The following is a 15,145-nucleotide window of genomic DNA, read 5'->3' on the forward strand; positions in this document are numbered from 1 at the left end:
AGATAATACATCTGTCCCTCTCCATCTAGAGAGTACCCATCTAGAAAACTAGTGTCTCAGCAATAGATTTAGAAATTACTGGGATTAGGTTTGTCCATATAAATGACTCTACAAATAAAGTCTGTAGTCCCTTTTGGTCCTAAGAAACCTTGGTCATGAAGGAAATGAGCCAGTAAAATAAGGCATCGAAAAGGAGGCATCTTGCTCTTAACTGTGGGTGTTCCTAAGAAAGGCTCAACCCAAATGCCTTCATTTTGTGTGTATTCTGCCCTCCTTTCCTGATGGCCATTGACACCTGGCTGACGAAATGCCAGTTACTTAATCCTCAAAACCATCACAGCCCCTGAGTTCCCAGAAGACGGCCATGTCCTGCACCCAAGGCAAGTCAGCTCCTGTCTTTCTTCTGCACTTACAAGGAAGGTGCCGGCAGAAAGCGAGTCCACGCTCCTCCAGCCACCCTCTGAGGGGTCCCTGAGCCCCGGGGGCCACTTGCTCCACATCTGCTTATCAGTCATCGCAAGAAATCCTCCCTGGCTTCAGGGAGAAGCCACGGCTGTTTTTAGACTCACTCCCATGGGAGCAAGTAAGAGAATCAGAAAATGGTTCAGGGCTCAGAAGCTTGATCTCTGGTTCTGAACTTCCCCTGTGATAAAAATTACCTAAGCCCCGTTACGAACTGCAGGCCTGAGTTAGTGAGCCTGACACCTTGGGTCCACATGGCACTGGGTGGTGCTATGGAGATGGCAAAGGGACGGGAGACCCTGAATTCCCGTCCCTGGCTACCACCAACTGGGTCGCTGTGCAAAGACCCCGAAACACACTTAAGTGTCTCTAATGAGTCTGCACGACAAGCGCAAATTAATTTGATGGAAACTGTGCCCCTTCATACTGAGAACCAGCAGTGTCACAGGGTGAGGTGCAGCAGGCCCTCTACTGCATCAGCAGGACTCGGGGAAGCTGGGGGCCAGACAGGAAGCAGCAGCCCACAGCAGGAGAGGACACGGCCCAGCCTCGGGACAGGGCATGGCCCTTCTGATGCCTCTGCCCTTTCTCCCTCACCCAGACTCTCTGTGTGGACAGGGCAAGGCGGGACCCTTGTAGACATGTTCCCATCCCCACAGCAGTTAGTCCAACGTCACCGCTGATGACACTAAGGGCACCACCCACAGTGAATGACCAGCGCAGTAAATGGGCAGAAAGGACCCCTGACTCCAGTGGTTCTCAAAGTGTGGTCCCCGGACCGGCGGCGTCAGTGTGCCCTGAGAGCTTGTTAGAAACGCAGATTTGAGGGCCCACCTCAGACCTACTGAATGAAAGTCTCCGGGGGTGGGGCCAGGAATCTGTGTTTCAACAAGTCCCCAGGTGACTCCTGCATGAGGTGGTTCACATACGCGCACACACGCCCCCTGTGCTAAAGTCTGAGAAGTGCTGGTTTCTACCTACTCATCTTCCTCGTTCCCTCTTTGCTGGGGGTTTGAATGCCTGTGAGGGGACAAGGCATCGGGACGAGAGCAGCCTGGGGGGGTCTGTGTCTATACCCGCACACGGGGCGCCCTGCCCACAGCCATGTCCCCCCACCTCCTAAGTGGACGGGGCGTGGGCAGAAGGGGGGGCCTTGGACAGCCCGTTAGTCCAGCTGCCTGAGGCCGCACGTCCTGACACTGACCTGAATCTCTCGTCTCTGGTGTCACCTAGTCCTGAGGGCACAGGCTGTCAGAGCCTCAGGAAGCAGCTTCACGTGGGGCTGAAATGAAACCACTGCTGGCCCCGGCACACAGGAACTGACCGCGCTGCTTGTTTTAGTCTCCCTCCTCCTCCTTCACCCACTCTCCTCCCCTGGCCAGGTGGACACTCGGCCACTCACTCCTGTCTGCTCCCTAAAGTCAGAGGTTCAATCCTAAAGACTCCAGGCTGAGCCTGAGGGAGTGGCTGGAAGAATAATGCCTGGCTGAGTCCACGCAGAGCCTCCCCGAGCACCTGAGGGGGTCCCAGGGCCGCAGACGGCATCCCCCAACCTCTCCCTCCCCCTCCACGCCCTCCCCTAGTTAAAGCCGCCAGCATCTCTGAGCTGGATCCACGCAACCGTCCTACCTGGTGTCCTTGCCTTTCATCTTCTTCCTCCAAACTCCAAAGCTTACTTAGGCCTCATCACCCACCCCTTGAAACCCTGTAGTGCAGCGTCCAGAGTGTGCAGAGCCAGCTCCTTCCAGCGCACAAGCCACGGTATGCACACCTCTTCCCAGCTCCAGGTTCAAGCTGTTGGCTTGCAATTAGCTGTGATGGGAGTATTTACACCACAGAAATGGGCAAATGCTACAAACCAAAACTTCTCCCTCCTGGCCCTAAAAAACCTGTTTTACCAGCATAACCTTGAGTGATTCCCAAGCCTTCTGCACATTGGAGTCATCTAAGGGTCTTCAAAACAGTACTGATGCCTGCTCCCACCTGCAGACGTGCTGATGTAACTGGGATGGCATGCACCCCGAGTGCCAGGGATTTTACGAGCTGCCCAGGTGATTCTAATGTGCAGCAGTTTGGGCACCACTGGGGTAAAATTCAAACTCCTTAGCGTAGCATACAAAGCCCATGTTCACCTGGGCCTCGCCAGCCTCTCCAGCCTCACCTTTCACCACGACCCCTGTCACCCACGCCCGGGCTGCAGGCAGCGGAGCCAGCACAGGCCCCCAGATGTGCTCTGACGCAGCGGTTGCAACACCTGCATCTGTGGTTCCCTCTGCAGGCTGCCTTCCTGGTCTGGGTGATTCTACCCAATCCCTCCCAGGTCAGTTCAGACACCCACCCCTGCAGCCTGAGTGGACTGTCCGTCCCCAGAGCTGCCACAGGGATCTCAGCCTTCCTCTCTCCGAGCCCTATTCGTACAACACTGTCATGTCCTGTCACCTCCACCCCGAAGTCAGGGGCGACATCTGATGTCAGGTGCCTGCATGTACCAGGTGCTTGCTGAGTGTCTGTGGGATGAATAAATGGCTACCCCTGGGGTGTGTATGAGGGCTGGGAAGTGGAAGAGCCTAGGAGACTGGTGCTCGCGCTGCACGTGAACGCAAAAAGGTGAGGACACTGTCACTACACCGCATGGTGTCCTCACGGGGCCTTCACGGGAAACTCCCACTCCGCTTGCAGGATGCAAAGAGCCGTGCTTCTTCTGATGCAACCTGTGCTTTTTGTCTCTTAGATGCTATCACTTACGTTACTAATACCATGAACAGCCACCATTTTTAGTACTTTTTAGATTCTAGATACTGTGCTAAATTCTAATACATACTATGATATTTAATCCTCTCCATAACCCTACGAGATTGGTATTGTCAACCCCATTTTACAGAAGAGTAAACTAAGGCTATTTATAATCTGCACAACCTATTAACATGATAAAGACGAACTGCTAAAGGTACATGGTTGCTGGAAATGCAGTCAGGATCCAGGAGTTTGTAATGAGGGCGCTATGCCCGTGATAGCGTGCACACAAATCATCATCCCACGGTCCTCTCCGCGCACCCCCGTCCCCCAACCCCGGAGGGGCTCATCCATTCCCTTGGGGTAACTGCAAAAGGGTGAAGGCGCAACACTGCAACTTAAAAAGCAAGCTATTTACCCCAAAATCTTTGCACTTTTCATCTAACCTAAGTGAAGAAGGAGGGGGAATTTTTCAAAATAGAGAAAAACAACCAGGATTGATCAGCAGACTTGCTATTGATAGTTCAGGCAGGGTGACTGAAAGCTGCCCTCCTGTGCCCTAGGAAGATGACCTCATCTCTCTTTGATGATGGATAGTATTTAGAGGATAAACACGTGCATTAAACCCAAAGGTTAGCAAATCCTTAAGATTCATGAACACTAAAGCCTTTTGAAACTTATTTTGAAGAAACCACGGAGGCTGTGGAAGAGCCTTAACAAGTGTTATGAGTCTAAAAGATGCTACAGCTACAGAAAAGCAAGCCACCCAAGGTCCATGGATGCTGACCCAAGTCAGACTGGGGGACAGTTGTTCCAATGCAGGGTCAGGCTGTGTCTGGAACACCAGGGGAGTCAAGCTGGAGACCAAAATTAAAGAGGGGACTGACAAGTTTTGTTTTGTTTTTAGAAGAGGGAGACCAGAGTGTGGAGAGTCCTAGAAATAAGACAGAAATGGCCAAAGGAAGGCCCTGGAGAAGACGAAATGGAGAAAGGGGGAACCGCGAAGGTTCCTGAAGGTCTGAGAATTCAGACTTTGTGTCGCACGTCCCCTGGAACACCCTGTAGAGACAGACTGTGTGCAAAGCAAGGAGAAACTAGCTAATAATAATAATAATAATAATAATAATAATAATGGAGCCATCCCAAACTGGGTGAGAGGGTAAAACAGATGAATTTCAAAGGGTCCTTCCCAAATTCTAATACTCTATCATGACCATCTCCCAGTTTTGGGGTTTCTTACAAATCAAAGGAAAACTCCAAATCTAAAGAAAATCAAGTTTCAAAACCCCTTTTAGAATGTCCAGAATAGGCAAATTATAGAGACAGAAAGTAGAAGAACAGTTGCCCAGGCCTCGGGGAGGGCTGGGAGGGAATGGGGAGTGACCACTGATGGGTCCATGGTTTTCTTAGTGGCGATGAAAGTGTTCTAAAATTAGATTATGATGATGGTTACACAACTCTGTGAATGCATTAAAAACCATAGAATTGTACACTTTATATGGGTGAGGCTTATGTATGCAAATTATATCTCCATCGAGCTGTTTAAAAACAAAGCTCTCTTGGGATGGCCTCCAGGGGAGTTCTCCACCCATCCTCAGGAGTGCACCTCTCTGCCACCACTTAATGCCATCAGCCGCTGCACACGTCTTAGTTGTTCCTTTCTGCTGGAAACACTGAATGTTAATAGAGCTTTTGCCCACAGAACTGAGACACTCATCCACCCGTCTCACCTAAGGGCTGACAAGGTTACTTTCCACGGCTTCTAAGTGCACGATGACAGCATGAGGACAAAGTGCCAACGGCTGAGGCTGGGTCAAGTCAAGGGCGGGTGAGACCCAGCGCGTCAAACACTCCAAGAGCCTGGCAGGTGGCCCTGGGCCTCTTTAGCCACCGGCTGGTGACCCAGCCACTGTCACACAGAGCGCTCGGGAAGAAGAGCCAAAGCGACGCAGGCCCAGGCACAGGGGTCTCCTGAGGGCACCAACGTCCCCTCCAGCCAGGCGGGAAGACCGGGATCAGTGTGGAGGAATCTCAGGTCCCCTCGGCCGTGACCCTCCCAGGTAGGAAAGCAGTGTGCCCCTCCACTGACGACAGACGTGCTCTTGGACCCACACCCTGAACTCGTCCCAGGAGACAGAAGGCCAAATACCTCTGGCACCGGCCAGTGCCCTGTTGGGACGGCAAGTATTTTTAGAAATCACATGAAAGCTCCGTGCAGTTCGCACGCGGTCCCACAACAAGCACCTCCAAATGCCGGACCTGCCGCACGGCCGCTGAGGCCCCCAAAACCTTTCACAGCTTTCCAGGAGAGTCGCAACTCTCTAAAGACATCTTAGGCCACGCTCTCAACACACTGAACTTGGGTCTAAGTGAAGGTAACTGCAATCACACGATGTGGTCCACTTACTCGCAAAGGCCTTCCACCTCACCAGTGTCATCAGTGAGCTCGAGATCGGAAAATCACACAACGTATATGTCTCTGTGTACGACACCACACACACACACACGTGCACGCTCACACACACGTGCACACACACTGTGACAACTCAGCTCAATCCAACCGGGCTGGGGAAAAAGACCAGAAACTGTGCCATGAAAGAAATATGACTAAAAGAAACAACTCACAGCCGTTTAGAAGAGAAGAGTGGGTGAACAATGACACACGTGGACAGGCTTTTTTATTACCTACCTGAAGCCCTGGCTGCTCCCAAAACAGCGGAACGGAGCCTCTGATCTGAACAAAAGACGACACTCCGTCATCCATGTAAATCGCCTGCACCACAAGGAGACAGAAAGGGAAAGGTATTCTTCAATGAAACCGAATGTCCTGGGGCCGGGTAACGGGATCCGGCTGCCTGAGACCCGACACCAGCCAGAGCGAAGGGCGACGGCGGGCTTGAGCGCCCTCTGCCCCTCTCCCAGGCTGGCCGAGCTGCTCCCCGCCCCGCAGGCGGGCCCGGCGCTCACAGGCTTGCTCCGCGGCCCCCCAGCCTCTGAGGAGGAGGGCGCGGGTGGATGGAAATCCCACAACCTGACCGACCTCCCCGAAAAGCCCAGCAGTCCCCTCCCCACCAATTTTAGGAACAGAAGCAAATGGGCTCTGGGATTTAACTAAGACCTTCCTGGGAGCCCTCTACTGTCACCCTGTCAACTGGCGAAGTAGCAGACAGCAACTGGAAAGGGACTGGAGGAAATGAAATGAACCAGCTATTGCCCAAAGCCCTAGTTAGCTGCACTAGTCAGTCCGGCACTTGACCATGCAAGTCAAGACTTGACCTGAACTCATAGTTGGTCCTGGCCCTACACCACTGTGCTCTTAAACGTGTCAGGGAGTCCACACACACACACACACACACACAGCCTCCACAAACTTCCAGGGTGACAGCACCTGCACAGACACAGACCATCCTTTACAAGTTAAAGAATGTATCTCCTCCCTGCCCCACACACAGTTCTTTCAGGCTGTACCAACTCCTCATCTGTCTGCAGGCCCCTACTGACGCTCTAGTGCCAGGGAGGTCTAAAAGGACAAAAAGTACAGTCCCGGGCATCACGAGGGTGAGGGCTGCGGCAGTTATCAGATGCTGCCCTTTATCTGAGTAACTCTACCCTGGCCTGGCAGGGCTGGCCCCAGGCGATGTTACTGGCCCTTTCCATTTCTTACCGGCCTGCTCCCTTACAGGGTAGCTTTCCATGTGGCTAGATCACACTCAGATCACACATGCATTAGTAATTCTGCAGTGGAGGACCTGAACATTAGACCTGAAGGTTCCCTGAACTTCAGGAATTACATGAGCCTGGGAGTTATAATGTTGAGTTGAAACTCTATCCTTTAATCTCCAAAGGAAAAAAATGTACTGGGTGAAGAACTCATCTGTTTCCAGATATTGATCACCAGCAAATCGGTCACGCTCCATTATTCTACGGACAAAAGCAGAAGAAAGTAGCAGGCTATTTAAGCTACTGCAGGAAGCGCTGGCTACAGCGAGATTAAATGTATACAGCCTCTCTGCCTGTGTCCAGATTGCTGAGAATCACCAATTCAGCCAGTATCTCTACGTAAAGACAACTCATAACAGTGCCCAGGACCTGACGGAAGCTAAGGAACCCTTCACTTGACTTAATACGTGCTAAAAGCACTACTTGCGGCATTAGACCACGCCCCTCTTGAGCTGGAACTTACACAGAACCAGCTTCGGGAAAAACACCGACAAGCAGTCCCAGCACTCCAGACCCCACCCCCGGGGCAGAAAGAAAAGATGCCTCCAAATTTCTCCATTCCTCCTCCCGCATGAAAATAGTCTAGTTCTGTGCCCATCCTATCATCAGGAACACCCACCTCTCTGTTCCCAAGGTGGTAGGACAACCCCGATCATCACACAGTAGTGATGGATTTACGGTGCTTTCCTTTCTGGGCGAAAGAACACAGGCTTTAAAACTAGTGGGAGCTTCAACACCTGGCCTGACCTCACAGAGATAGTTTTAACAGAGGGCACCTGGGGGAGGAGAGACAGGATGGAGAGTGAACGCAGGTCAGCACGTGAGCTCTGGGACACCACCGACCCGGGTCCCACTCCCCTCTGCCCAGCGGGGTGACCCCGGCTCTGTTCCTTAACCACCTCCTGCCTCGGTTTCCCTCTCTCAACGGAGTCAGCGTCACCTGATCACAGAGGGGTGACGTGCCGTGAGGAGCAAAGGAGGGAGCGTTCTGGAGCCCAGGGCGGTAACTCCCTCCCGTTCAGGTCGGAAGCCTCCTGCCCCACAGAACACGGGAACAGGGTTCAGGCTGCGGGCAGGAGAGGGCATCTAGGAGGGGACAGACAGAGGTGGGAGGGAAACGCAGAGCAGGAGAGGCTTCAGGAAGGGGGAGCCACGGCGGTGTGTGGCTCGAGGCCAGGCCTGGCCCCGCCGGAACTGGCACCACTGGACCTGGCACCGCCGGCCCTGGCCCCGCCGGCCCTGGCACCACTGGACCTGGCACCGCCGGACCTGGCACCACTGGACCTGGCACCGCCAGCCCTGGCCCCGCCAGACCTGGCACCGGTGCGCCCCCCTTTCACAGAGCGGGGAAGCAGCAGCCCAACAACCGTAATGAGAAAGGGACGAAGCAGGAAGACTCGCCACCGGGTAGAGACTCTTTCCTCCCAAAGGCTTTTGGCTGAACTTCTGTTCCAGGATGAGGTGTCTGCAAACCAATCCCTTCCAGGTCTACATTCTCGGGAGGACACTCACGGTCATCCTAACCTCCCGGATGAATCAGTGGCCTTATCTTCAGTAGCCAAATCTTTATCCTTTGTTTTCTTTGGGTAGATGAGGGGAATTTCTGTGCCGCAGTCATGGCGGCAGAGCGAGCCCACCAGGTGGGACTCCCAGCAGAGCCGAAAGGACTCCAGACTCCACCCCACGGAGACCAAGACGCCGTCCACACCTGTGCACACATGCATCTACGCAACACAAATGCGCACACAACATATGTGTGTGCACACAAGCAAATACACAACACACATATGCCTGCATGCCCACACAAAACCCCCCTACCCACAAACGTGCACACACACACACAGCCTGCCTTGGAGGAGAAAGATTGTTCTCTTAGGGAAAAACATACAAGCAAGGCAGGACTAAATGGTTTGAAAACACCTCCCTTTTCTGGCTCCCTGAGAGTCTCCACGTCAGGGATCCAGCCTCCTCCGTCTCGCCCCATCGCTTGTCTGAACGACAGGCAAGCAGCCCGTCAGCCGCCCTCATGCATCTGCTACAGGACCTCCCCTCCCCAGTGGCTAAGGTCTCAGTCCCTTAGCAGAGGGCACAGGCCGGAGGTGACCTGCGGGCAACACAAGAGGGACCAAGCTGCCCCAGCCAATGTTCCTTCCTGCCGCGGGCTCAGTACCAATATCCTCAAGTCGCTGCCTGCACCCTCAGGTGCAGACATGGGGTTTCAGATCCTGCCATTTCTCTAAATGCCAGGTCATGAAGCAGGCAACTCCTTGTGTCTTCCTCTCCCTCCGTGGCTCCCCACTTCCCAGGGTCCTCCTCCAAGACTCCCCACCTCCCAGGGTCCTCCTCCAAGACTCCCCACCTCCCAGGGTCCTCCTCCAAGACTCCCCACCTCCCAGCGTCCCCCTCCAAGACTCCCCACCTCCCAGGGTCCTCCTCCAAGACTCCCCACCTCCCAGCGTCCCCCTCCAAGACTCCCCACCTCGCAGCGTCCCCCTCCAAGACTCCCCGCCTCCCAGGGTCCCCCTCCAAGACTCCCCGCCTCCCAGCGTCCCCCTCCAAGACTCCCCGCCTCCCAGCGTCCCCCTCCAAGACTCCCCACCTCCCAGCGTCCTCCTCCAAGACTCCCCACCTCCCAGGGTCCCCCTCCAAGACTCCCCACCTCCCAGCTTCCCCTCCAAGACTCCCCACCTCCCAGCGTCCCCCTCCAAGACTCCCCACCTCCCAGGGTCCCCCTCCAAGACTCCCCACCTCCCAGCTTCCCCTCCAAGACTCCCCACCTCCCAGCGTCCCCCTCCAAGACTCCCCACCTCCCAGCGTCCCCCTCCAAGACTCCCCACCTCCCAGCGTCCCCAAGACTCCCCACCTCCCAGCGTCCCCCTCCAAGACTCCCCACCTCCCAGGGTCCCCCTCCAAGACTCCCCACCTCCCAGCGTCCCCCTCCAAGACTCCCCACCTCCCAGCGTCCCCCTCCAAGACTCCCCACCTCGCAGCGTCCCCCTCCAAGACTCCCCACCTCGCAGCGTCCCCCTCCAAGACTCCCCACCTCCCATCGTCCCCCTCCAAGACTCCCCACCTCCCATCGTCCCCCTCCAAGACTCCCCACCTCCCAGCGTCCCCCTCCAAGACTCCCCACCTCCCAGCGTCCTCCTCCAAGACTCCCCACCTCCCAGCGTCCTCCTCCAAGACTCCCCACCTCCCAGCGTCCTCCTCCAAGACTCCCCACCTCCCAGGGTCCCCCTCCAAGACTCCCCACCTCCCAGGGTCCCCCTCCAAGACTCCCCACCTCCCAGCCTCCCCTCCAAGACTCCCCACCTCCCAGCGTCCTCCTCCAAGACTCCCCACTTACCAGCGTCCTCCTCCAAGACTCCCCACCTCGCAGCGTCCCCCTCCAAGACTCCCCACCTCGCAGCGTCCCCCTCCAAGACTCCCCACCTCCCAGCGTCCCCCTCCAAGACTCCCCACCTCGCAGCGTCCCCCTCCAAGACTCCCCACCTCCCAGCGTCCCCCTCCAAGACTCCCCACCTCCCAGCGTCCCCCTCCAAGACTCCCCACCTCCCAGCGTCCCCCTCCAAGACTCCCCACCTCCCATCGTCCCCAAGACTCCCCACCTCCCAGCGTCCCCCTCCAAGACTCCCCACCTCGCAGCGTCCCCCTCCAAGACTCCCCACCTCGCAGCGTCCCCCTCCAAGACTCCCCACCTCCCAGCGTCCCCCTCCAAGACTCCCCACCTCGCAGCGTCCCCCTCCAAGACTCCCCACCTCCCAGCGTCCCCCTCCAAGACTCCCCACCTCCCAGCGTCCCCCTCCAAGACTCCCCACCTCCCAGCGTCCCCCTCCAAGACTTGCCACCTTGCAGGGTCCTCTGCTAGCACACAGGCCTCTCCCTGCCCTCACTTGCTCTGCTGTCTTTCCTTCTCGCTCCAGGTAGGGGGCTCACAGCTGAGCACCGACCACTCGCCGTGGGAGGCACCCCCGAGGGCCAGCTGGTCTGTCTCCTCCCTGCTGTGACCCTACCCCGCAGGCTCCCGATCAGACTCAGCCAAGGGGCTCAGGATGTGCATCTGTGTTGCCGACGAGGACACCCCTGGGTCGGCTCTGGGAAACGACCCCTCCCCTTGGGTCACCTTCTCCTCCACACGCCAGGGCACTCACGGTGTTTGGTGGCCCCGCTGGCGTGAATCGTCCGGCTCCTCCCTCCCGTGGTGGAGGGCACGGGGTCCGTGGGGAGCAGCCTGAAACGTACACACCCCACAAGGAACTGCTTTGGGTGCAAGCCCATGACCTCCTGCCCCATGTGTGTCTGTGGAAACGAGATCACCGTGGGGCTCAGTTGCAGCCTCTGGGTCCCGGCAGGACAGCAGCTGGTGATGTCTGGCTGACTGTCAGCTCATCCGCCTTTCCCGGGAGCAAGGTCGGGGCGAGGGCCTCATCCAGAGAGCAGCCCGGAGGAGGAAAGGGAGGAAGAACACTAACCCGGAAGCCCACAAAGCTCCCAGGAGCCAAGAAACCCCTCCCCGAGCCCAAGAAGGGAGGCAGGTGCCGGCAATTTAAGTAACAGGGTGGGTTGCAGGGGCTGGGGGGCAGGGCGCTACGGGCTCTAAGGCCTCGCGGGCCGGCCGCACGCTGCTGGAGGGGACAGGGTCCCTGCCTCCGCGCCAGAGCACGTACACTGGGCAGGCAGCAGACAAACACAAGTCACCAGGCACACTGAGACAGAACAACCAGAGCAGAGGCCCAACCCTAGTCTGTAGAAAAATGAGAAGAGCAAGGACAATAGGGAGATTGTTCATAAAGCTACATGTGCTGCATTTAAAGCACAGTCCTAATCTGTTAACGTCAGATTATGTCCTTGTGTTGGACTGAACCGTGTCCTCCCTCAAAAAGATATGTTGAAGGCCTAACCCCCAGCACCGGGAATGTGACCTGACTTGGAGATAAGAGCCATTGCAGATGCAATTAGTTAAGAAAGGTCAGGTTGGAGTAGGATGGGCCCTGAATCCAATATGCCTGGTGTCCTTATGTAAAGGGGAGAAACACACACACAGGGAGAGGATGTCACGTGGTGCTGGAGACAGATGGGAGTGATGGTGCCACAGCCGGGCGTCAGAAGCTGCCGGCGGGAAGGCTCCTCGCCCAGAGGCTTCAGAAGGAGCACGGCGGTGCGCACGCCTTCATCTCGGGCTCTGGCCTCCGGGACTAGGAGATAGTACATTTCAGTCCTTTTCAGCACTCCCCCACTCCCACCATTTGCGGTGCTTGTTACAGCAGTTCCAGGAAACTACTACATCTTCTTACATTTTCAGTGTTAAAATGTCCTATCGTTTAGGAACAGACAGTGATAAGGAGGGCAGTTGCTTTTTCAATGACTTACTTGACAAGACACAGTAGATGGGACCCCAATTTTTAAAAAACTGGTTGAGATCCAAAAAAATCTAAGGAGCACTAAACAAGGTACTCTCTGCCCAAGGGAGGGATGGGGAACGAGGCGAAGGCTGAGCCGCAGGGGCTTGCTCCAGGGCTGCCTGCTGGAAACCTCCCTAATCCGGCTCAGTTCCCAGGTGCAGGGTCTCTGGTATTTTGATTTGTCCAAAAATGCTTTGCGTCTTTGGCCCCCACTTCCCAGCACAGCGCTCAGCCTGTGGCAGGTGAAAAGTAATTAAGATCTGTGGAAAGAATTGAATGGTGCAAAGACTAATAACACAAGGATAAAGGCCGGGATGGAACGCCGTAAGGAAGGCCCCCATTTGGGGGCCACGTTTTCTCTGTCATTTTTAACCAGGTGTTTATTTACCAGCCTCGTCTATGTCCAGGAGAGCTGCAAGTCACAGGCAAGAAATTGCCCCCGCTGCTCATCTTCAGGCTGCTGACTGACGTCCCCCTACTCAGCATCTGACCCCAAGAGGACCCTCCCCGCTCTGTGCCCTCCGAAAGCCCAGGCAGGTCCAGCTCACACACAAGCAAGTGCTCAAATCTGTGCTGAATTAAACTGGCTAAAGTCCTGGTAGGAAACACCTGTCCCAGCTGCAGCCGTAAGAGGGGATGCAAAGTCCCATCACCACTAAATAAACACGGGCTGTTTGCAGCTTGACACCCACGGCAATACTACACCTGTGCCTTTCATGGGCTTTCCTTTGATTTATTCTGTTCGTCTACACGGTGGTATTATCCTACCATGTAGGATAATATCGCATGTTAGCATGTTAGCAAAAAAATCACCTGTTAGCAAAAAAATAATAATAATAATAAATAAAGCAGTTGTAAGACAGCATCTCTGGGAATGAGAACAGAATTTAGGGGGGAAAAAAGTCAATGAGAAATTAAGCGGAAGGCTCTGTTCCACGGAGCTGAAAGCAACGGCTGCCTCACGTGCAGATTTCACAGCTCCCAGCTGCTAAGACTTGCTTCCAGGAGGAAGCTTCAGTGGATCTAGAATGAAAAATAACTTCCTTCTCTCATCCTGCCATTATTCATCTACTTACTTTTGTCTTAAAAAGATTTTCAAACCCTATTGGTTCATTTGTCAGCTGCTCTCTGAATAACCACCACCCTTCGTGATATCACGGCAAAAATTCCTTCTTCTTTTTAGCTGAAAATACCCCTGGGTAAGCAACACTTTTCAAGCGTGAGAAGAGAATCAAAAAATGTACAGCACGCAGGGACTTCCCTGGTGGCACAGTGGTTAAGAATCCGCCTGCCAATGCAGGGGACACGGGTTCGAGCCCTGGTCCGGGAAGATCCCACATGCCGCGGAGCAACTAAGCCCGCGAGCCACAAACTACTGAGTCCGCAAGCCATAACTACCGAAGCCCACGCGCCTAGAGCCCGTGCTCCACAACAAGAAAAGCCACCGCCATGAGAAGCCCGCACAGCACAACGAAGAGTAGCCCCCTCTCGTCACAACTAGAGAAAGCCTGTGCACAGCAACAAAGACCCAACGCAGCCAAAAACAAATAAATAAATAAATTTATGAAAAGAAAAGATACAGCATGCAAACCAGAGGCCACATTTGCAGACAGAGCCCCAGTGACACATTCTGTGCTCCTGGGAGAGTGAGGAGACACGTTCATGAGAAACTGCCTCCGACACCCCCGCCTCCAACGGAAACAAGTTTGCACAGGTTCCTCTGCTCTGAACCAGCGGGGGCCACGGGCCGGCCTGGGCACTGACCTGCTCCGTCTCCACGAAGTTGGACACATGGCCGTCGTCATTCACGCCTCGGGTGTGGAAGCGAGCGCCGGCGCGCTCGCAGCTGATACGGGAGATGAGGCAGGCCTTGGCCTGCTTGTGAGAGGCGTACACCGTGCGGACAGCCACCACCCCGCAGATGACCTTCAGCAGCCAGTCACAGCAGCGCACCTGGTGCTGCCTCAGGGGCACGTGCAACAGCTGGTTCCTGCAAAACAGAGCCCCACGGCGGTTCAGGCCGCCTCACATCCTCCAGGAAACACCGTGCCCAAAGCAAGTCGGGGAGGTGCCTAGGGGCTGCTTTCCCGCACTGCACACTCCCCATGAACTCCGCACTCGGGACACACAGCCCGGGACGTTCATGTGCTTTAGAGACACTCCAAACGGCAGGGCCACGGAGACACGTGCAGCAGGAAAGGGCTAGGAGTCCTTTCCTGAAGCTACTCCCAGGTGTCAGTGTCAGTGAATGGAATCCAGGTACGGGTGTGAGTCAGTCACAGGCCTTTCAGGGAATCTCAGAGAAGCCTCTGTTTACACTGGTGGCCTCTGCAGTTTTTGATAATAAAGCCCATCAGTAAAAATTTAATCATGCTTTATGATGAAAGGATAGTGATAATGATAAAATGACAAATCATAAAAATAATTAAATATATGCATGCTTACATGCTTACTTAAATTATATTCAGATCCCACAAGGTGAATGTAATGAGAGCATTACAAAGCAATGGATAATAAATAAACAGGATGAGATGAACATAAAACCTAATGAAAGTTCCAGTACTTCCTCCCCATACCCAGGATTGTTCTGGGTCTCTGGCATCCACGATGATAATCATGGGGATAACAGCCAACGTTTATCAAGGGCACCGAGCACCGTTCTAAGTGCTTTGGGATGGATCAACTCACTTCATCCTTGAAACAGCCCTATGTACCAGGTGTTATCATTCGCCCCATTTTATAGATGAAGAAACTGAGGCACAGAAGAGAAGTACTTGCCCAAGGTCACGGCGCCAGTAAGCGGCAGCATGGAGTTGGAGCTGTGCTCT

The 15,145-nt window shown here is 54.9% G+C and overlaps 2 protein-coding genes and 1 pseudogene across 6 annotated transcripts in view; all 3 read right to left on the reverse strand.

Moving 5' to 3' along the window:
- The window catches only part of SYNJ2 (synaptojanin 2), a 115,143-nt gene that overhangs the window by 53,958 nt on the left and 46,040 nt on the right, over positions 1-15,145 (reverse strand). For all 5 annotated transcript variants that reach the window (XR_011075041.1, XR_011075040.1, XM_068551718.1 and 2 more), the window contains exons 4-5: positions 14,082-14,307; positions 5,885-5,968 (exon numbers count right to left, since the gene is read on the reverse strand). Coding sequence is in view for 3 of the 5 variants with exons in the window: in XM_068551718.1 (XP_068407819.1) it covers positions 5,885-5,968; positions 14,082-14,307 (310 nt within the window). In the remaining 2 variants the exon portion in view is untranslated. The remainder of the gene's footprint in view (positions 1-5,884; positions 5,969-14,081; positions 14,308-15,145) is intronic.
- Positions 9,094-10,074, reverse strand: LOC137769320 (antho-RFamide neuropeptides-like; the record flags this gene model as incomplete). The annotated part of the gene is made up of 2 exons (XM_068551128.1): positions 9,094-9,574; positions 9,779-10,074. Coding segments are annotated over 2 exons (777 nt in total), but the record flags the coding sequence as incomplete, so codon positions are not given.
- On the reverse strand, positions 10,102-10,975 carry LOC137769087 (antho-RFamide neuropeptides-like; annotated as a pseudogene).

The sequence above is a fragment of the Eschrichtius robustus genome, chromosome 9 (genome assembly GCF_028021215.1).
Source record: "Eschrichtius robustus isolate mEscRob2 chromosome 9, mEscRob2.pri, whole genome shotgun sequence".
Lineage (NCBI taxonomy): Eukaryota > Metazoa > Chordata > Mammalia > Artiodactyla > Eschrichtiidae > Eschrichtius > Eschrichtius robustus.